Source organism: Oenanthe melanoleuca, chromosome 22 (assembly GCF_029582105.1).
Source record: "Oenanthe melanoleuca isolate GR-GAL-2019-014 chromosome 22, OMel1.0, whole genome shotgun sequence".
In the NCBI taxonomy this organism is placed as follows: Eukaryota; Metazoa; Chordata; class Aves; order Passeriformes; family Muscicapidae; genus Oenanthe; species Oenanthe melanoleuca.
This window is the reverse complement of record NC_079355.1, coordinates 2,127,051-2,149,754: the sequence shown is the minus strand read 5'-3', so window position 1 is coordinate 2,149,754 and position 22,704 is coordinate 2,127,051. Positions and strand designations below refer to the sequence as shown.

At 49.6% G+C, this 22,704-nt stretch overlaps 1 protein-coding gene across 1 annotated transcript in view; it reads left to right on the top strand.

The window, feature by feature from the left end:
- Nucleotides 1-250: 250 nt before the first annotated feature.
- Nucleotides 251-22,704, top strand: part of LOC130262073 (dihydropyrimidinase-related protein 2) — a 44,785-nt gene continuing 22,331 nt past the window's right edge. Inside the window, exons 1-3 of the mRNA XM_056508860.1 lie at nt 251-708; nt 4,177-4,265; nt 5,457-5,641. Coding sequence (XP_056364835.1) covers nt 670-708; nt 4,177-4,265; nt 5,457-5,641 — 313 coding nt within the window. The 5' untranslated portion in view covers nt 251-669. The remainder of the gene's footprint in view (nt 709-4,176; nt 4,266-5,456; nt 5,642-22,704) is intronic.

Here is a 22,704-nt window from a genome sequence, read left to right as displayed (position 1 = left end):
TAACGCGGGGCCCCGGGGAAGCGTTTCGGTGGGAGCGGGGAGGCCGGGCGGGCGGTGCCTGGAGTATCCCGATATATCCCGATATATCCCGATAGATCCCGGTCTATCCCGATATATGCCGGGACCGCGCCCCGCCCACCGCTCATTTGCATACGGCGCGTTCCCCGCTCTCCCATTGGCCGCAGCCGCCGCTCATTTGCATCCCCTCGGGCGCTCAGCCAATGGCGCGGCGCGCCCGGCCCGCATGCGCAGCTCCCGCCCCGCCGGCCCTCAGCGCTGGGCCGGGCTTGGCTGGGCTGGGCTGGGCCGGGCTTGGCGGGGCTGGGCCGGGCTGGGCCGGGCTCCGGGCGCAGGGAAGAAAGGGAGACGCGCAGAGCTGGGCGCCTCTCCCGTTCCTGCCATTGCGGAGAGCAGCGATCGCCTCCCGTACCCTCCCCGCTCCCCTTCCCTGGGATCGCAGTGATTTGGCCTCGGGGGATTTATTTTTGATTTTTTTTTTTTTTTTTTAGTGGGTTTTAATTTTCTTTTTTATCTACACACTGGTGAAGGGGAGGTTGCGGAGCAGTTGCTGCGCGGGAGACAATAGCGGTGCAGCAGCCGCCGCGCTTCTCTTTAACAAAAAAAACCCCAACATTATCGAATAAATACATCGGGGGTTGATTTCCCAAGATGTCTTATCAGGGGAAGAAAAACATTCCGCGGATCACGGTGAGTGGAGCGCAGGGGAGCAGCGGGAAGGGGGAGGGGTGCGGGGATGGAGCCCTTTGTGTGGCGGAGCGATGCGGGCTGGGGCAGGATAATGGGATCAGCGGTAATGCGGCGCTTCCTGCGCTGCAGCGCGGGGGGGCCGCGGCCGCCGGAGCCCGGAGACCCGGCGGGGCCGGGGGCGGCATCGCCCCTCACGGGGAGAGCGGCGGGGAGCGCCGCGAGGGGGCTCGGCAGCCGGGCTGAGCCCGGGGAGCGGTGCCTGCCCTGGGGCTGAGCCCGGGGAGGGGTTCCTGCCCCTCCGAGGGGCTCGCTGTGCCCAGGGAGGGGTTCTTGTCCCTCCGAGGGCTCTCCCTGCCCTCCGGCTGTGCCCGGGGAGGGTCTCTCCCTTCCCTCGGGGGGTCTCTCCTTTCCCCTCGGAGGGGCTCTCCAGCCCTCGGAGGGGTCCCTTACCTGGGGCTGTGCCCAGGGAGGGGTCCATGCTCCTCGGGGGGGTCTCTCCCTTCCCTCAGAGGGGTCCCTGTCCCTCTCCCATCCCTCGGAGGGTCTGTCCCTGTCCCTCTCCCATCCCTCGGAGGGTGTCTCTCCAGCCCTCGGAGGGTCTCTCCAGCCCTCGGAGGGTCTCTCCCTGTCTCTCTCCCATCCCTCGGAGGGTCTCTCCAGCCCTCGGAGGGTCTCCCCAGCCCTCCCCCGTGCCTGGGAGGGGCTCGCCGCCTTCCCGGGGGCTCCATCCCCGCCCTCCCCAGCCCAGCCAAGGACGGCTCCGTTTGGGGGCATCAGCTCCAGACCCCGATCCCCGCCGGGCTGGCGCTGGGGATTTTTTTTTTTTTTTTTTAATTTTTATTTTTTTTCGCCAGGAGGCTTCTGGCAAGGCGCAGGTTTGGGCGCGATCCTGGGGGAGCAGGGAAGGAGCCGTTATGTAAAGCCCTCGCTCGGTCTCCTGGTTGTGGGAGCCGATTTAGGGCAGGTACTGCCGATCCAAGGGTACCAACTTTGGGTTACGTAAGAGATCTTCGCCTAACGGGCTCTTGCAGCCGCTTATTTTTTTGGGCACGGGAGTTTTTAATCCTTGGCAGCGGTTCCTCACCTTCCCCATGGACAGACACACCCTTCCCAGTCCTCCTTCCTCATCCTCGGGGGCAGGAAAAGCAGCTTGAGACGGGGCTTTGATGGGCTTGGGCAGGAGTCTGGATTGCACAGTTGCAGTGCTTAAGGAAGGCAGGGGTTGTGCAAAATGGGTATTGATAAATGGAGCATCCTTCTTTTCTGAAATTAAAATTGAGCCAGTTTCCCTCTGAGAGTCCAATGGTAAAGAGTTTAACAAGATGCCTCTGTTTAAAGGTTCTGCTGAATCCCTGTCACGGGCCAGGAGCAGCATGACGCATTTTTCTTCTGGCTGAACGCTCTGATTTATGGTCTGTGCACCCAGTCCTCCTGCAGAGGGGCAGGAAAAATCAGATTCTGCTCCCATTTCCTTGTGCAAACCTGGGATTATCAAGGCTGGCAAAAGGAGGATAATGGATGTGTGTCTGCCCTGATTCTGCTGCTGAGCAGACACAGATTTGGTGGCAGGTCCTGGCAGGGATGTGAGCTGCGTGTGCTTTTGTCTCCAAGGTGGTTGAGATGAGCAGAGGATTTATCCTCATCTCAGAGCCCTCTCAAGAGCCCAGCAGCAGCCCTGGTTACTGCCAGAAGCATCATTAAAATGCATTTTTGTGGCCACTTTACATAGATTTTTTCCCTTCTTCTTCCCTAATTGATGCCCAGTGTGTGAGGACTTGGGTTGTTGGTGACATCCATGGCCAGGTTTTTTCATTTTAATGGCACAAGGAGCCTGCACTGGAGGTGGGCATCAACACTGCAGTGGTTCTGGAAATGATAAACATGTAGGACAGTTTGTTGGAGAGGCTGGTATTGAAAGACAAATGAGTTTTTCTCACCCCACATTAATTCACTCAAGCTTATTGGCATTTGCAGCAGCTCCTAAATTTAAATTTTGGGGGTTTCTTTGTATTTGAAGTCGGTGGCATTATCCAGGGGAACTCTCCATTGCAGCAGGGGGATGAAGGAGAAGGAGAAAAGGAGGGAGATGGACTTAACATCTCCTAGAGGTTAAGCAGTGATATAAAAGGTGGATATAATGGTATAAATCAGTGCCTGATGTAATTCATGGAGCTCTTTTGGTGCTAAAAGAGCTGTGTCACTGAGAATTGGGTGCTCCAGCTCTTCAGCTTTGTCATGAGGGATTTGGGAAAATGCCTGATTGTTCCTTCTGTTCAACCAGGGGAGTTGGCACCTCAAAATCAGGGCCCTGAGCACCCCTGTCACTGCTTTATATGTATTTTTCTATAAGTTCTTAAATATATTTTTCTCTAAGTCCATGGCACCTCTGAGTTAAAAGTCCAGCTTTTGATTTCCCAGCCTTTGGCTGTGCTGGTGTTGCTTTGTTCTCTTCCCAAGATGTTTGTGTGAGGAGGGAAAAAGGAATCAGAGTAAGTACAAGCACAGATCTGGATGCCAAAGGTGTGGTTTAAACCAAAGACTCACAGCTTGTATGTGCTTTGTTTAAATGTTCACCTGCTGTAAAAATGCATCTGTGATGTGGGGATTGAAGGAACCAGGTGGATGTGGCAGCCACTTCTAACTGTCCTCCCCATCAGGAGCTCTGCAGTGGGTTTCACTCTTGTTTATGAATACTGCAAAAATAAAAAAAACAACCAAAAATCAGCATTTGTTTTTGACTTAAAATCTTGCAGAAGCAAGCTGTAACCTGGGCTAGGATAAAATCACACTGCCTTTTTATAATTACCTGCCTGTTCCTGCCAAAGTGTCTTCTAACTGGAGGAAATTTTAATAACATTTTGGATATCCTTCTCTTAACCCTCATTTGCTAAATACATGCATGTTTCCATCTGCTTCTGCAGTGGTGCTCTTCATCCACAGCATCAAAACATCACTGAATTGGACCAGAGGAGTTTGTTTGTGTTGTGTAACCCCTGGCAACAGACTTTTGGGCCATTTCCCTGACAGCAGTTGACTCACGTTGAGCCAAGCAGTGACTCCACTGTGTGGGTGCACATAGGAAATTTTGTGTACAACCAAGGCAGGAAAAAAAATCAGAGATGTGGTTCCAGCACACCCCTCTAAGTGTTATTTAGTGCTGCTGCTGCAGGGGATGGTGGCAGCTCCAGGTAGGAGTGAACTGCCAGAACTGGAACACACCTCTTTCCTCATTCTGATTTTTTTTTTTTTTTTTTTGATCATCAATGATGAAAGGCCACGCTGACGAAATAAAGAATTTTATCTTTGCAGTTGAAAGTGCAGCAGGTGACTGGTGTTTTGATGTGTGCTGGTGAATAATGCAGAGGTTGTTGCTTTCCCTGCTCTCTCTTTCATCTCTGGAGTGACACTGCAGACTGTCAGCTCTCCCTCTCAATAATTGTGTCTTGTGTTGTGCTTCTTTTGTTGTAGAGCGACCGTCTTTTGATCAAAGGTGGTAAAATAGTTAATGACGACCAGTCCTTCTATGCAGACATTTACATGGAGGATGGGTTGATAAAGTAAGTGAAGCCTCATGCTGGGGTTGGGGATGTACAGAAATGCACATTGGCTGGAACAGCTGAATCTCAGACAGCTCTGTTAAATTGCAGTGAAAAATGAATATTTCCACGTCTGTCCTGATGCTTAATGAAGGAGCTTTAAAAGCTGGGTGTTGAATAAATAAACAACTGGGCCCAAACCCTGCTGGCTCTGAGGAGGTACTTACATGTGCTTAATTTTAGCCATGTGAGCAGCCCCATGCTGAGATGACACATGTGTTTGAAGTTATCTGTGCTGTAAAGTTTCACTGAGTTATGACTTCAGATATTTTGAATCCAGAGTTCAGCACCCTAACACAGTTAATTCTCTTTTAGGCTTGGAGGCTGGACTTAGGTGACCTCTGGAAGTCTCTTGCAGTGCTGACTTCTCTGGGTCTGTGATGCAAGGATCACTCCAACCCCCCCTCAAGTAAAAAAAGGAGCCTGTAGTGGAAGAGGTTCTGACCTCTTTCTGTGTTTTCAGGCCTGAAACATGTGTTCCTGGCACATGAAATGTGTTACAGATTTCTTTGGAAAATTACTCCTAGGAAAAAAATGGACAAGCCAGAGGTTACAAACAAGGAATTTTCCAGTTCTGGCTGAACAGCCAGCACATGTGCTTTTTTAATCAAGGTTAAAAGTTAAAGGAGCCAGCCAGAGACAGCTAATTAATTGCATCCACTACTGCACTGCTCAAAAATAGCTCTGTGAAGAGCTGGGCTGGAGACACCTCTGAGGGTCTCACCAGGAATGTGGTAACAAATATCTGCTTGAATTGATGTTTATGTAGGGACTCTGTAATACTTACACATGAGAGGAAGGTAGAAAATGTAGAAGCAAAAATTCTTCCAGTGCTCCCAAACCAATGGTAACATCAAAATTGCTGGTAGAGAGCTGGAATCATGTGTTGAGCTGCTGCTTAGAAAAGTCCAGCCCCAGTAAAGCTGGATCATCCATGAGCTGCACAGCTTCTACCAGAGGGGCTCCTTCTTTTCCTTTCTTTAAAGCTGCCCCAAAATCCTGAAGGAATTGCAGCTGCTTCCCCAGGGAGAATAAAACCCCTCAGCCTGTGCCCTGCTTTCCATGGAACAGGGCAGCAGCAGCTGGGCTGAGCAGCACAGGGTGTTTGTTTACAGGCTGTGCCTGACCTGCTCCTCCAACCTCTTTCCCCAGGCAAATAGGGGAGAACCTGATCGTGCCAGGGGGAGTGAAAACCATCGAGGCCCACGGCAGGATGGTGATTCCCGGCGGCATCGACGTCCACACCCGCTTCCAGATGCCAGAGCAGGGAATGACATCTGCTGATGATTTCTTCCAAGGGACCAAGGCTGCTCTGGCTGGGGGCACCACCATGATCAGTAAGTGCCTGATTTCCTCTCCCAGCACAGCTGGGCTTTTCTCCTCCCCAGATGAGAGCAGCAGCTGTGGGAGTCACCTTGTTCTGCAGCAGGCAGTGATGTCTGGCCAGGTTGCTGGGAAAACAGGGAACAGGGGTGGAAAAGCAGAACCTCAGGATTTCCCCATCTTGCATTTATCACTCATTTAATTTGTCTTCCCTTGCTGGTGGTGTGACTTCAGCAGGTTTTGGGTTTGCTCCTGCTGGAGCTGTGTCACTGTGGCCTCTGGCTGCAGAGAGAGGAGCAGATCCCCCCATTCCTGTGCCTTGGTCCCTTGTCTGTGCAGAGATTTCTGTTGTATTCTCACACCCAGAAGCCTGATGCTGGTGTGTCTGGAAACTGGGCCAGTTCCTTCAGGATCTGCTGTAGGCACCAGGATTTGTGTGAACATAGCTCTGTTTGTGCTCATCTCCTCCTTTGGAGAAAGAGAGGAACTGCAAAGTGAAAATACCTCAAAATAAAACAGGCAGACTGACTGGCTGCTGTGCTGGCAGCAGGATTAGACACTCTTGGTGTTCCCTTCTGCCTCTGAAATGCCTCAGGAATGAATTGCAGGCTGGCTGTCCCTGCTTGTGTTGGCCAGGGATCTTAAAACTCCACAAGCAAATCATCACCTTATCACCTGGTTTGAGCCAGAGGAAGAAAAAACAAAACCAAGCCCCTCTGCTGATCAGGTGTAAAAATCTGCCACAGTGTCCCAGGCTCTGTTGCTGCATGTGGGAATGAGGGATAAAGTGTGAAGTGATCCAAAATCTGAGCATCTCCCAGTCTTTGATGTACTCTCAGGTGCTGCCATTCCACAGGAGGAGAGTTCAGGTACAGAGGAATAAAAGAAGCTGGTTCAGAACAGGTGTTGGTGCCTGTTGTCCAGCCCATGAGTGGAAAGAGATCTTAGGCACAGCCAGGAACCAGCTGAACTCTCCTCAGATCAAACCAGCTCTGCAGGGACTGGGACATCCTCACCTCCCAGAGCTGGGCTGGGAGCAGCCCTTGATCCCTGGCCTGGTGGGTGGACAAGGATTCATTGGCAGGAGCCTGGAAGTAGCTCTTGGCCTGATGCTTCAAAGAAACAATCTTAAAATAACCTGGGAAATAATTTTTCATAACATTATCACTTCAGAATGTGGGGTTTGTGTCAGAGGATAACCTCACCCAGCTGTGGATGTCTCTGTGCACTAACACCCAGCTCTCCTTCAATTCTTTGCTGTCAATTGAAATCAACAGCACTGAAATAGTTTTTTATTTTCAGCCTCAGTTCATTGGCTCAGTTGGTTGTTCCTTTTTTAGGAATACACCTGGTTCACAGTTGAATTATTGCTTTGTTCTTCCTTGTTAAGTTGAATTAAATCAAGATAACATTCTCTGTCATCTGCATGTGACCCTTCAGCAGCACTGCTCCCCTCAGTGGCACTTTTTGAAAGTAGAAATTGGTTTGGCAAATGTTTTTTTTAGTAGCCCATTACTTTAGTTGCCTCTGCAGAGCCTCCTGCTTCAGAAATTTTTTATGTGTTAAATATTTATGGTCTTTATGGCTGTGGTACCTGAATATCTCACTAATGGTAAGATAACCCTTTGCTGAGTTAGGGAGGTGGGAGGAGAATATCCCATTTTACAATTTCTCCTTTCACAGCTGTGAAAATGAGCACAATTTGGATTATGACCATGGACAAACCATTTAGAGGAGGCTGGTGATTAAACTTGACCATCCTGAGTATCTCAGATGAAAACACCAAAATACAAAATCATCTCTGAACAACAAAAAAAATCTTGCTAAGGCTGCAGTGAGGACTAGTTGGATTAAATAGGATGATGGAGACATTTCTGATGGGAAATCAGCATTCAGGATGAATGATCCAGAGTAGACTTGAAACCTTTCTCTGAGCAAAATTGCAGCATTTGCAAAGATTTTTCCTCAGTGAAGCCCTGGAGAGCACTTGGTGGGTGGCCCTTGGGCTTCCCCAGAGTTGTGGTGGATCTCACTATTTTTTCTCTTGTGATAAACAGGACAATATTTAGTGAACTGGATTCATGATATCACAAATTGCAGCCTGAAAGTGCCACTCTTATCTCATTGTGTGTTTGAAATGCTGGGATTTTCCAAAGGGAATCTGCTCCTTCCACAGGCTTGTATCCAGCTGTGTGTGTTCTTCAGTCTTTTTAGGAAATAAAACCTCTTTTTTGGATGTAGATTTATGGAAAAAAACCACCCAATTTCCTCATTAGTGCTTTAAGCAAACTCTGTATGATTAGTTAGCAAATACCTTTACTCCATCTGTTTCTCTGCACAGCCCTCACTTTGGGCACACAGAACTTCCTCAGCTTCAGGCTGCAATTTGTTTCACATTTTTGTGCAGAAGGGCACTTTAAAGCTGTTTGCTTCACAATCATTTTAGGGAAATATTTTTGCATGCAGTTTTCCAGGAAAAGAACCTTGGGTAGGTTTCCACTGATGGTTGGTTTATAAAAATTCTGGGTAAAATTCTGACTTAGGTGTGTTTTGGCATCAATCTGCAGTGCCAGGGACTTACCTGGAGGTTCTGCTTTGGTGAACCTCATGTTCAGCTCAGATCAAATTTTAATTCTCATTAATTAATTCTCCTGGCAGACACATCCAAGGGAAGCACAGGAGTGTAACCTGTTGTTTCCAGCCCTGTCCTCATTTGCTTGTCCCTCTAAATTCATCCCTGCAGCCTCAGGGAGGGGGAATCAGATGGGTCCTGGTGTCAGATGGAACAACTGTGGGGTTTTTGTGGCACCAGGAGAGATTTATCCTGCTGGGGAGCAGATCCAGCTCCAATCCAGGGCTTTGCCCAGCAGGGAAAAGGGGCTGGGGGTGAGGATTCAAAGCTGCCCTTGTGTCTGTGCTTTCCTGAGCCCTCCCTAGGCTGGTCCACTCAGGAGTTTGGGCTGATTTCTTTTTCTGCTGGCTCCCCTGAGGCCATCTGAGCAGGAATTCCAGCTATGATCCTTCTGTCTCTCCCCTCTGCAGTGCCAAAGGCAAAGCTCCAGCTGACTTTGCTAAGGAAGGAACAAACAGAGTTGCTTTTGCCTGAAATGACGTGTTGTGATATCTTTGTTTTTCTGCAGTGACAATTTGCACAGTCCTTCTCTCAGTCCCCACCTTAAAATAATACTGGTGTGGGTATGTCAGCTGAGCAGCCCTCCCTGTGGGTTTTAGGATAACATTGCTCCAGGAAAAAAAACTTGGATTCTCGCCCTTTTGAAATGTCAGAATGCAGTGTTTGGGCATTAAGTTGAAAGGAGAATTCCAGAAAGCTCCAGAGAGAATTTTGAAGGAGAGAGAACTATTAGATATGTTCCAACCTGTTCTAGCTGCTTCCCTAAACTCCCCTGTATTCCATGGAAGGAGAACAGTCCTCCTAGAGTTTTGGAAAAGGACTCTGAAGTTGTCACTTACAAGAGGCTGAAATTTTGGTGAGCTAGAAATGGCATTTTTCACAGACTGACAAACCTTGCTGAGCTGGGAGGGACCCCCAGGGACTGTCCAAGCCCAGCCCTGGCTCTGCACAAGACCCAGCTGGTTTCAGCCCCTGTTTTCCCAGCCTGAGCCAGGTGGGTGCCCCAGGGTATAACCCAGTCCCTGGAGCTGCTAGAGGAGGAGGAATCCCTGCTAGGAGCAGGGTGGCCTCCCAGAGTCTGCTGATGGTTTGGTTGCTGATTAACTGTGATGGGTGAAATCCCCATCAAAATCAGTGGAAAAACTCCCCCTGCTCTGAGCAGGGGCAGGATTGCCTCTCTCTGCTGCCAGCCCTGCAGAAGGGATGGAGAAGTTAAGCTCTGTGTATTTCCTGGCTCTGTGATCCCTAGGCCTGTTTAATGTCCCAGGGAGAACTCCATCCACCCAGGGCAGCTCCCACACACATCTGAGCCCCTCCTCCCAGCCTCTGCTCCTCCTCTGCTATCTGCTGTCCTTGGGTGAAATCTCCTGCTGGCATTGCCTCTCTTGACTCAGTCAACCACTGTTATAATCATGGAGGGAAATTACAGTGAGAGAAATGATAGCTTTTTCTGGCCTGGTGGCTTGGAAGCCAGCAGCCTTTTGAACTTGAGCAGCAGTTATCCTAATGGCATGGGGAGGGAGGCTGGGGAGGGGAGCCTGTGTATCTTGGAAGTGCAGGAGATGAAGGGGAGCCTGACATCAGCTGCTCTTGGCTCCCTAATTCCTGACCCTGCTATTAAAGAGCTCCCAGGGGCAGCAGGGCAGGGTTGGAGCTGCCAGTCAAACTCCAAGTGAGGTGACACCAGGGCTCCCAGGTCATCCTGAAGATCCCCACCTTGCATCAGGAATGATTCCTCACCTGGGGGGTTTTGCTCTGAGTGTGACACACAATGGAGCTGCCCCAAAGGAGATCAGACTGTCTGATAGTCTCTGCTTCAAGTAGGGTTTAGACAGGATGAGGGTGTGGGGTGGTATTTAAACCCAGCAGAGATTACATCCTATTCTACCTGACTGGGTGCATTTATTTTATATTATCAGGGTTAGTCCTGTGCTGCTCTGGAGTCTGAACAGTGAGAGGAGGGAAGCAGAGCCAGAAGGAGGTGACACAGTGCTCAGGCAGGGACTTGTGGCTGAGCTGGAATTATAAAACCAAGTGTTTTGCATCCAAGAGCAGCAGACACAGAGCTGCAGAGTGTCCCAGCTCCTGGCTGTGTGTACACAGCACTGCATTGTTCCACAGGCACCAGCCCACTTGTGTTTCTCTTTGCACCCAGACATGAAAGAGGAGCTGTGCACTGGGACCAGCCCTGCAGACAGGCTGCCCTGGCTCTGCAGTTCATTTCTCTTGCTGGCAGTGGCTCTTCTGCCCCAGAGAAATGTTTAATTCTTTGGAAATGTAGTGAAAACGTCCACACATTAGTGGGGATTTCTGTGAGCAGAATGTCCACACGTTAGTGGGGGTTTCTGTGAGCAGAATGTCCACACATTAGTGGGGGGTTTCTGTGAGCAGGAATCTCTGCTCTCTGTGACTGGGATAATGGCATCAGGGGTACAGAGTCCCTCCTGCCCTGTCCCTTCTCTCTCCAGCCCCTTTGGTCCTTTTTACACCCCTAAAACCAGTCTTGGCCCTGAGTCACCCTAAATCTCCCAGCTTCCTGCTGCTGTGTTTGTCCCTTTCATTCAGGGCAGGCTTTAAACCCTTCCTGAGAAAGTGGGGCTGGGCATTCCCTGGTGTGAGGAGCTGTTAAACCCCTCTAAGTCCATTAGGCTCTGCCTGCAGCAGGTGCTGCAGCCTCTCTGCAGGGCTTGCTCTGCTCCCAGGGATCCCCCATTGTTCTGGGGGGGTTCCAGGGGGTCTGCCAAGCCCTTGATGTGACTGGAGGAAGCACCTGTGCAGAGCTCAGATGTGCTCTGTGTTTCTGTGTGTGCTTAGGGTTTGGGTTTTTTTAACCCTTTGGGCTGCAGCTGTTGTTTGCCAGCTCTCTGTGCTGGGAAGAGGCTCCTGAGAGGAGCACACAAGGACTGGGAGCTGTGTCTGGGGTGGGGAAATGTTTAACTCAGCTGGGCTGAGTGCTGAAAGGTGAAATCACTGGCCCTGGTGTTGGGCTGGAGCTGTGAAACCTCTGCAGTCCAGCCTGGCTTGTTTTTGAGTCCATCAGGAGATTTTTCCCTATTTTCCCATCTTTTCTTTCCCCAGAGCTGCTGGGGATCCTGCCCCTTGCTCCTCTCCTCTTCTTCCTCCTCCTCTCCCCTCCTCCTGCCTCCTGCCAGCCCTGATGTTTTTAAGGAGCAGCTGAGGGGTCTGTTTCTCTGTTTTGCCCCTTTCATTGTGCAGGAAGGAGGGGATGGAAGCAATTGCACACATGCTGGAGCTTGGGTTAGTTCTGAGCACACTGGAGTGGCAGCAGCTCTGACAGTGCAGATGTGACTGACCTAGATTCCTCTGTGCATCCAAAAAGGGATTTCAGGAGAAATTAGCCCATGCTGTCTGTTGATGCAGTAGCATTAATGCCTCTTATTCCATTTAATGCTGGGGATCAGCAGTGCTGCTTTCCCACTGTGTGGGGAGCAGTTCTTTTGTTTGAGGAGCTGCTTTGAAGTGATTTTTTTTTTTACAGAATCACACAATGGTTTGGGTTGGAAGGGACCTTAAAGATCATCTTTTTCCACCCCTGCCATGGGCAGGGCACCTTCCACTGTCCCAGGTTGTTCCAAGCCCTGTCCAGCCTGTCCCTAAACACTTCCAGGGATGGGGAACCTGAGCCAGGGCCTCACCACCCTTATAATAAAGAATTTCTTCCTAATATCTCATTTAAACTTGTCCTCCCACCCTTGTTGTCTTGTTAATACATGCCCTTGTTAAAAGTCCCAAAAATCCCCAAATTCTTCCTTTCTGTATCCAGTGCTCTCATCCCCGAGTTCCAGGCCTTGGGGATGACACAGAAGTGAAGAGCCAGTGGATCTGATATGCTGCTTACACCAATGGAAAATATCCATGATGTTTTCCTAGGGGCAGGTGTAAAAGTTGTCTCCTCCAGGTCTGCTGTGGGTGAAAAAACCCAAAAATCTTAAAAAATAAAATGAAATTATCCACCTCTCTTCATGTAACATCATCAGCTGCCTGTGCTGGGCTTTCAGGGCATGTGTGTTAAGCCTGGCCAGATGAAGTGTCTTCATCACCTTCAAGTCTTGACAAAGCCTCCACAGCAGCAGGAGGTGCTGCTCCAGCTCTTCTCTTGGCTTGTTTTTCTGGGCACTGTTCACCCCCTTGGCTGCTCTGGCCCTGCTGTGAGTTTGACTCAGCAGAAAATGCCCTGGTCAGACTGGGAATGAGCTCTGGGTGCCATGGGGGACCAGCAGGTGGAGGCTGGAAGCAGCAAAGGCTGCAGGACTCCCCACTGGGATGGGGTTGGAGTGCTGCCTGTGCAGTGGGATTTCATCTCTCCCATCAGCAAAGCCTCTTTTCCCTCCTTCCTTCAGCCCCTGTGCCTTCAGAGTTCACAGATCCCATCTGTTTCTTAGAAACTGGATTTTTTTGTCTTTTTTTAATCTTTCTGGTGAGAGGGAGAGATGTTTGAGGAATACCAATGAGCTCCTCCTGTCTGGCACACTTTGATCCCACTCAGGAGCTGCCAGTTGATGGCAGCTTGGGGCTGTGCCTGCAGTGCTTGCAGGGCCCTCACTGCCATGGAAGCACAGTGCCTTGGCAAGGAATGCAGGGATGGACATGCAGGACTTGTGGCTTCTGGGAGAACTCTTTCCTTCCCTTGGGACACTGCACTTGGAGTTGGGACCCCTCTGTGACAATGGGGATCATTCCATTTCTCTATGCTGGTTGCTCTCCACTATCTATAATAGTAGGTGGCTTTGTTGCTTTCTTTAATTCAAATTAATTAAGCTCACCTAGAGCTGTATGTCATAAGTAAAAAGGGATTATTTTTATGAAGAGCTACCTGAGAAGCTGATGTGGGCAGCACTAGACACAAGGAGATTATCCATAATCCCTGTCCCTCCCACTTGGCACCTGCAGATCCAGAGGAAAGTGCTTTTGGCTTCCTACTTTAACTAAAAGAAGGAACTTGAAGATTTCACATGCAAATATTAACTGGGAAAGGCTTTGGTTGGTTTGCAGAGCCCACCAAAAAGTGCTCAGCTTTTATTTTTTTTTTTGGAAGCTTCCCTTTTGGCCACTTGTCCTGGTGTGTTCCCACCACATTGCTTTTGTTCCTAGAAGCAGCTACATATGTGTAGCTGGATATTTTTAGAATCTGGGGGACTGATGGTGGTGTTTTCCATATGAATGAGATTCCCTGGAAGCCTCCAGGCAGCAGGGAAGGAGTTCCTGGAGAACCCTCCCAAATTACTGCACAGTGCTCAGTTGGTGTCAGGAAAGGGGGAAGCTCCCAAGCTACAGCACACTGAGGGGTTTGTGCCTCTGAATTTGGGTTCTTCACAGGCCTGGCAAGATTCCAGACTCCTTGAAAAGCCAGGCAGGGCCAGTTCAGCTGCCAGGGGCTGTGTCACAGGATTCTCTGTTCAAATAGTCCAGTATTGCTTCAAAAAATCCCATTGCAGAGAGGGTGTCAGCTAATGACACTTCCTGCAGGCTTTTCTTTACTTCAGATGAGATTTCTCAGGATCAGTGTCAGTGTCCCAAGAGAAGAGTTTGGCTACTGATGGGCTACAGAGGATTTGATGGGCAGAGGCTGTTTTTCCACTGTGAATGGAAAAAGTTTTGGGAAGTTTCTTTGTAGCAGAGCTGAGAAAAATGCAGATGTGCAGGGTGTTCTTACAAGTAGAATTAGGCTGTGGAGGCAGGAGCAGAGTTCAGGACTCTGGACCAGTCAGTCCTTCTGTGATGCAAACACTGTAATAAAGGGAGTAGAGCTGGATGGAACAACTCCCACTGAGCCCAGACCCAGGGGGGCTGTTCGTGGAACCCCTGAATGGTTTGGGTGGGAAGGGACCTTAAATCCCATCCAGTGCCACCCCTGCCACCACCTCCCACTGTCCCAGGGTGCTCCAAGCCCTGTCCAGCCTGGCCTTGCACAGGGATGGGGCAGCCACAGCTGCTCTGGGCCACCCTTACAGTAAAGAATTTCCTTCTAATACCATGTTTGAGACAGGGAGTGAAGCTGAGGTGTTGGCACAGTCCCATTCAATGGTGGCTGCATCCTCCTGCAGTGGCAGATGTGGTTCAGCTGGAGCAGTGCTCCTGGAGAAGGTGCAGTTTCCTCTGAAGCTCCAGGGATGATGTGGAAGGGTCTGGTTTTCCTCTGGAATCCAGTGGCAAAGGCTGCTCTGGTGTTCCAAATCTCAGTTTTTATCTGGGTAGGAAATGTTTGGCTCTTCCCCTGGGTGGAGCATCTCCCAGTGGGATGATGGAATTTTATCAGTCATGCACTGGGACTCACTGGCCATGAACAGGAGATATCTCCTGGAGGGAGGATGGGCTGTGGGAAGATAAAGATGATTGCCCAGCTGGTTTAAAGATGGCCCATTAGCAGATAATGTGTGCCAGGAGATCAGGGGCACTGCCCCACCCGGCTGCAGCAGATGGGGACAGAATTCACATTTCTGGCCACATCAACCCACCACACAGGTGGTGGCCAGGAGTGCTGCTTTGTCCCCAAACCTTGGGTGCTGCACAGATCTGGGAGGACACCAGGCAGCTTGTGAGGCCAGGCTGGAGCAGGGAGTTCAGCTGGAGAATGTGCCACAGGAATCCCTGTTTAAACTGGGGATAATCGAGTTAGGAACTGCTGCAGGTTAGTGAGTGCAGCAGTGTCAGTGCCACAGGGTGAGAGAACAGCAGCACAGGACAGCTGTGCTCAGAAATGGCTGTGAGGGGCAGATGTGCTGCTTGCTCCTGGTCCTTGGGCAGGACACAGCTGCTGCTGCACATCCCACCGTGTGTTCTCCAGAGCCAGGTGAATATTTAGGTGGATTGAGCCCTGCAGGTGTGTGAGAGCTCTCAGGGGTTTGGGTGGGAGCAGGATGGGGGCTCAGTGCTGGAGCAGAAGTGGTTTGGTGGTGATGGGTGACAACTTCCTCCTTGGAGCATGATGTCACCTTGTCACAGTCATGAGCAGAGGAAGTGGCTGCTCCTCACCCAGCCAGGGGGATGTTTGTTTGACAAATACAGGTTTTTCTTTTCCCCATTTCTCTCACAAGCTGTATTAATAAAAAATGTTTGTATAGAATCTGAGCTCTTCACATTTAGTTTATTTTAGTTCTAATCCCAAACACACAAAACCCTCTCAGAACCACCACAAATTTCCACTGTAGAAAAACTGGCATCCTGCAGTCATGTTCCCCAGGCCACGAAATGAAAGTGAGAATCCAAACCTTGGTGACAACAATGCAAATCCAGAGCTGGAGTGGAAAAAGCCTGAGGGGCAGGACACATCTCCAGTGACCTGGGAGGGACAGAGTGCCTCAGCACATCTGTGTGTGATCTGTGTCCTGGGCCTGATCAGCTCTTGCCCCTTGTGGTGTTAATTCTTGTTTTTTGTCATGACTTGAAAGCCATGGCTGCAAACTGAGGTTTTTCTCCATCCCAGTCCCTCAAGGTTTCCAGAGCAGTTCATATGGAAGCCTTTGAAGTCCTGTGTGCTCTTTTCATGGCTTCAAATGGAGGAATGCTTAAAAAAAAAGAATAAATCTTGGAACCACTTAAATGTCTCTTTTGAACTTGGTTCCCCTCCCTCTGTGCCATGGTGACCTCCTGAGATACAATAACTGCACAATAACTGGGAAGAGATGGAGACTTTTTTTTTTTTTTTAATCTGCTGCCATTCCAGCTGCTGGGGAGGGTTATTAATTATTGTTTGAATTCTTTATGTTTGTGTCCAGGCAGCTCAGATTGCTAATTGTATTTTGGATATAATCAGCCAAAAGGGCAAGTGAAATATCAGAATGACATCAGTGAGGGAATAAGGGAGCATTGCAGTCTGGAAATGTAATCAGTGGAGCAGGATGTGTCTGAGCCTTCTGAGCCTGGTCCAGATTCTGATTTCTCTGCATCAGGTCCTATAAACTGGATCTGAACTGACAGAAAACAAGATGTGATGTCATTTGGGCTGCCTTTGCTGTGAGTTTGGCAGCAGTACAGGAGAGCTTGGGTAGCTGTGTTAGCACCAGAAGTGCTGCTCTGTGCAGGCTGTCACTCCTCAGAATAATCTCTTTATTCTGGTATCTTTCCTTAGGGGGGGCAGGGGGAGGGAACAAGAATAAAATACTGTGGGAATAAATCCCCACAAATACCCAGAGCTGAAATCTGGCTGCTGGAGCCAGGATGTGAAGAAAATCTTCTGTTGGATTTCTCAGCTGCTGAGGTGCATCAGGTCCATGAGCAGTTTCCTTCAAAGTGATTTTGTCCTTCCTTTTCCCAGATCAAACCCATGGCCCAGAGCATGGTTTGAAGGAAGAACAGGGATGAAATCAGAAAAAAAAGGAGGTGGGAGGCTCTTCTGGATCTCTTGATTTGGGATTTTTGAGCTCAGAGAAGGGCTGACATCTCCGGATGGGTGCAGGGCTGCTGAGCTGGAAATTGGGGTTTAATATTTAAATCAGAATTTTTGCTGCTGAAAACAGCTTTGTTCCTGGGTGAGGCAGCTTTTGGTAGCTCAGTTCCTTGACACATAAAAGGATCATGATCCATAAAGGTGGAAGGGATTGTGATATTTTACCAGCTGAGAATTTGAAGCCTCTGGGTGAAATAAGGTCTGTGATTATGGGATAATCTTCTATGGGTCAGTCAAGGGCCTGACTTTCAGTTCAGAGACTGATTTTATTCCTCTGGCTCTCAAAGAATTATTCCCACTTCACACCAGAGCCAGGAGAACATTCCTGCAGCCACAGCCTGACACTCCAGACTTCCAGGCAGGGACCTGTGCAATTACCAGGGCTGAATTTAATTACAACCTCTCAATAAAATGGCTTGTGACAGAATGTACAGCTCAATAAATCCAGCAGATTTCATCACACACAGTTGCTGTGGGGATTAAGCAGCATTAAACAGGCAGATGTGTTTATAGTGAAGCTGCTGTTAAAAGTTTGGGGTAGGGGAGATCTGCCTGCTAACAGTTAAATGTTGAGGATTTTCACCTTATAAACTCCTCTTAAACAATAGGCACATGTGATGCTGGTAGGAGCAGGAAATAATGTGTAAAACTGCAGTCTGGAATAGCAACTGGAACCCTGAATACATGGGTTTTATTACATACACAATTTTGGTAACATCTGACCCTAATTCATGTTTATTTTGTCCATTTCAAACAGTTTTTCTCCTTCCTGGTAATGGCATTCACGAGCTGAAGCCTCAGAAAAATTTCATGCATGCTTTGGATGACACTTAATTAAACCAGTTGAAAAAAAATCCTTTCCAGGGGAAAGCTGGAAGCAAGGGCTATTAATAGAAGCTTCAGGAAGGGGTTGCTTGCAAGCCAAGGCCTGCTCAACTGAGGCAGGATGCAAAAAAAAAAAAAACAAAAATGCACATGCCACAATGCCAGGAAGCTATAAAAGCCATTAATCCCCACCCATGAGCACATCCATCCCAAAAACCAGAGTTTTGTTTTCAAGGCAAGGCAGAGAGCTGGATCCAGCTCTGCCTGTGTAGCAATAATTCCTCTGGAGCTAAGCAAGGGGTCAAAACCATAAAGGCATTGCTCTTCATCTGCTTTTTTTTATTTATTTATTTTTTTTGAATTTGTGAGAGGTCCCAAGTGCCAGAAAATGATGTGGGATTTTCTGGCTCTGGTCTTAGAGCATCCTGCAGCTTTGTGTGCAGGTTCCCCCTGCTCCAGGAAAACTCCTCAGGAGCAGAGAGCTGGGAAAAAGGAGCCAAGATATGATGCAGCCTTTCCTAAAGCCACAGTTTAAAGCTGAGGCTGGCACCAATTTCAGTGGCTGTGGAAGTGGTTTTAGTCTGGATGGAGACAAGGAGATGTTTCAGGCTCAGCTTTTAGGCTGCCCTCTCTGGAATCAGGTGTGGATTTGGTCTGTGTGGGTCCCTCCAGCTCAGGGGATTCCATAATTCAGTGAATTGTCTAAAAAAGCAGTAGGAATGGTCTGAACTTTGAAATTACTTGTGTGTGTGTGGGATTGTGCTGGGATCTGATTTTAGTTCAGGTTTTGTGTTACTATATGATGAGAATGTGTTAATTGGTGATGGTGGTGCTCTATAAACTGCTGCCCTGTGTAGATTTTTCCATGTTATGTTAAAATATCATAATGGAGCATTTAATTTTTTGCCTTCCCCTTCCATTTCACACCCAAATATTTCCCCACCAGCATCCAAGCAGTTGGCAGAGAACATTCCAGCATGGCTGGGGGCCAGCTGTGGTGCAGAAGAGCCCCATGGATCAGCCAGTGTTGTTGTCTCACTGCAGCTCACTGTCTGCCTCTAATCCTGAGCTGATTAATGTGCCCAAGGAGGGGCAGAGAATCCTGAGCCCAGGCTGGGGTGGCAGCAGCAGCAGGTTCACCTTGCAAGGCTGAGTGTGCTGGCAGCAGAGCCAAAGCAGCCATGGGAAGGGAAATTCAGGGTCTGGGTGATTAGTGCTGCACCATGTGGGTGCTCAAATCCAGCCTCAGAGGGAGGAGAGAGCTTGGCTGGGACTTATCTGGGTGCTCTGGAATCCTGTCAGTGTTTAACAAGGGAAAAATTAGATTATTTGTAATGTATAAAGGAGTTTTTCTTGTATTTTTTAATGAAGTTCCTTTGCTGGTGTAACAGCCTTGTTTGCCCCCAGCCCTGAGCTGCTGCATTTTGGGTTCTGCAGCTCAGAAGGTTAAAAGATAATTTATAGAAAGTTTTCTGCTCATAGCTGAGAAAGCAAAGTAACCCTGAGCTTGGCTTTGCCCTGTGCCTTGCTGAGAGTGTGTTAAACAAACAGAAACATCAGGACTAGGCCTGAATTCCACTCAGATTCAGGGAGTCACTACAAGGCCCACAAAGTTATTTAATTCCTCCTTTGAAGATTTCAGCACTGATGAAGTGATCCTTAAATTATCTTTTCCTTTTTTTTAAATTTCCTCTCCGTTTTGTTTCTGTTTTTGGAACAAGCTTTGAGTTTAAAAATGAGCTGGCAACTTCCTTCTCAGACCTCAAGACCTCAAGCTGAAGTCATCTGCACTGCAAAAAAAAAAAAAAAATAAAAATTCTACAACAGGATGAGAACATCTGGGCTGGGGACAGATCAGGGAATAAAGGGGTGACAGTGCCTGTGTCACCTCAGCTTGTCCTGGGGCCCCCAGGGACTGAACATTGCTGATTCTGGGGTGGGATTCCCAGGGAGAAGGGGATCTCTGGGGTCAGGACAGTGCTGCTCTTCCCCTGGGAATGTTCCAGGAGGGATTTGCTGGGGGCTGGGCTGGGTCTGTGCTCATCCCTGGGGCTGTGGGAACGCTGGATGGAGCCTCTGGCAGCTGCTGGTGCTGCTCTGGAGCACAGGCAGCTGCAAGAAAAAACTTTTTGTTCTGCTCTGAGCTCTTGAGCTGTGCCTGGGGGCTGCAAGAAGCTTCTGGGAGCTGCATGTGGGCAATTCCTGAGCACCTCAGCAGGCAGAAGCAGCTTGAGAGCTTCCAGGAGCAGAGGAAGAGTCAGATCCTTTCCTGGATCTGGGCTGGATTTTATTTATTTATTGGGTGCTCCCAAACCCCTCCCATGGAGAGGTGTGGGCTTGATCTGGTTTGGCCCCTCCAGTGCAAGGCTGGAGGAATTGAGGAGCTGCCACTTGTGTCTGAATTACCTGCAGAGCAGGATTTGGGATTGCATCCACCTTCTGCATGCCTTAAGTGCAGGGTGAGGGACAGGGGTGGCCCTGTCACCTGCTGTGTTTTGGGGTGCTCTGCTGGATCATCCCAAGTCCCTTCAGAGCAGTTCAGTCCCAGGGTGCCAGGGCTGTTGTTACCTTGCATTCTCAGGCTGCTTTCCTGCTGAGCTCTTCCATGTGTCAAGAAAATGAACCCACAAACAGCAGAGGTTTGTCCAAACAGGAGACAGAGGAGTCATTTTTGCTTTATTTGAATAAAGGCAGAGGCCATGGGGCATTGACCTGGGGTCTCTCAGATTTTTGGTTCCTCCCATTGTTTCTTTCATCTCTCAGTATCCAGTTTTATTTATCTGCAGACCCACAGGATTTTGTAAAACTGCCAGGAAAATGAATCCACAAACAACAGAGGAGACGGAGGAGTCCCAGAACTTTATTTGAATGAAGACAGAGGCCAGGGGTGTTTCCAATTTTTGGAGGACTCCGCCTCCTTTTTATCCCAATTTCCCTCTCTCTCCCCATGGGCTGAGGTACCTGAGGGGCACAGACTGCCCAAACACCTGATACCTGAGATTCCCCTCTCATGTACAGCCCTCCTTTTAATTTTTAATTCTTACAGAATTCATAGTTTTCCCCCATTGTTTCTTTCATCTTCCAATATCCCATTTCATTTCTCAGCAAACCTACAGTTTGTTTGTAAAGGCAAATATATTTTCCCATTTATCAGTCAGTGGAATCCATCCCATTGTTCCTTTCATCTCTCAGTGCTGGTTGCCCACAAGCCATCCATCACCTTGGGGCTGGCAGAGCTTTGAGGGCACCTTTAGTCTCAAGAGGAGATGGATTTATTCCTGGGATGTGTTAGAGATTAAATGGGCTTTTTTTTTTTTTTTGGTTTATTAATTAGACATCTGTGTAAACCTGGGCATTCTCCATGTCCCATTGGAAAAGCAAAGGGAATGTTGTTTTTTTTTCTTGTTGTTCATTCCATTTAAGCTGAAGGGGCTCTGTTCTAGCCAAGAAACAATTCAGGCTGGAGGGTAGCAGAGGGTTTCTGACCACTGGGGAGGAGCAGATCATGGAACAGAAATGGGATGATTTTTTAAAAAACAGGTCAGTTTATTGTCTGGTTATATTTGGTTTGCTTTTCCCAGTGAAAAGCACATCCTTGGTGTGGTGCCAGACAGATTTCCAAGTTTTCCCTCCTGGCATGGATTTCTGTGCTGGGGGGAGGGAGCAGACACAGAGCAGCAGGCACTGCTGAGCTGATCAGAGCTGCAGCTGGGGCAGCCAGGGTGTGCATATCACATCTTGCCTTGCTCTGCTGCTTCCAGGGGAAGCTTTTGGAAAAGCAGAGACACTCCAGGCTGTGTCCCTTTGCACAGGGCAGAGGTGAGCAGGGAGGGAGGGTTTGGGTGAGCTCTTTGTGCAGTGGGTGCACAGCTCAGGCTGGGATGGTCCTGCTGGCTCCAGGAGAGCTGGGATGGCCCTGCTGGCTCCAGGAGAGCTGGGATGGTCCTGCTGAGTCCAGGAGAGCTGGGATGGTCCTGCTGGCTCCAGGAGAGCTGGGATGGTCCTGCTGAGTCCAGGAGAGCTGGGATGGCCCTGCTGGCTCCAGGAGAGCTGGGATGGCCCTGCTGGCTCCAGGAGAGCTGGGATGGTTCTGCTGATTCCAGGAGAGCTGGGATGGTTCTGCTGGCTCCAGGAGAGCTGGGATGGCCCTGCTGGCTCCAGGTGAGCTGGGATGGTCCTGCTGAGTCCAGGAGAGCTGGGATGGCCCTGCTGAGTCCAGGAGAGCTGGGATGGTCCTGCTGGCTCCAGGAGAGCTGGGATGGTTCTGCTGAGTCCAGGAGAGCTGGGATGGTTCTGCTGAGTCCAGGAGAGCTGGGATGGTCCTGCTGAGTCCAGGAGAGTTGGGATGGTCCTGCTGGCTCCAGGAGAGCTGGGATGGTCCTGCTGGCTCCAGGAGAGCTGGGATGGCCCTGCTGAGTCCAGGAGAGCTGGGATGGCCCTGCTGGCTCCAGGTGAGCTGGGATGGCCCTGCTGGTTCCAGGAGAGCTGGGATGGCCCTGCTGGCTCCAGGAGAGCTGGGATGGCCCTGCTGGCTCCAGGAGAGCTGGGATGGTTCTGCTGGCTCCAGGAGAGCTGGGATGGTTCTGCTGATTCCAGGAGAGCTGGGATGGCCCTGCTGGCTCCAGGAGAGCTGGGATGGCCCTGCTGGCTCCAGGAGAGCTGGGATGGCCCTGCTGGCTCCAGGAGAGCTGGGCTGCCTTTCCCAGTGTGCTTCTGCTTCTTCAGGCAGTGCAAAACTAGCAAATCTTGGCTGCTGTGGCTGTGTGGGGGTGAAGCAGAGCTTTGTTCTGGCCTGAGGGTGAGTGGGACCATGGGCTCTGTCTCATCCCAGCTGTGACTTAGGGCAGCCCTGATCCTCCATGAAGTTAAAAATAAACTGCTGGGATTTCTCTGCTGGTAACAGAAGCAACTTTCTTTTTTTTTTCTCTGTGTGTTTTAATGTAGAATCAAGCCAGGCCCTCCCCTCCTCCCCAGCAGTGCCTGCCCAATTTCTGACCCCCAAAATCCCCCAGGCTTTTCCTGCTCTCTCAGTTCAGTACTGGAGATGCTGACTTGCTTCTTTTATCCCACTGTGTCTTTTGAAGATCTCAGAGACTCCATGTGCTCAAATAAAAGCCAGGAGCACTGAACCTCCAGCTCCAGGTCCCTGTGTCACCCTTTGAGGCTGCCCTGCAGCTGCAGCTGCCTGTGAGTGCAGTTGCTGCTGGAATTGG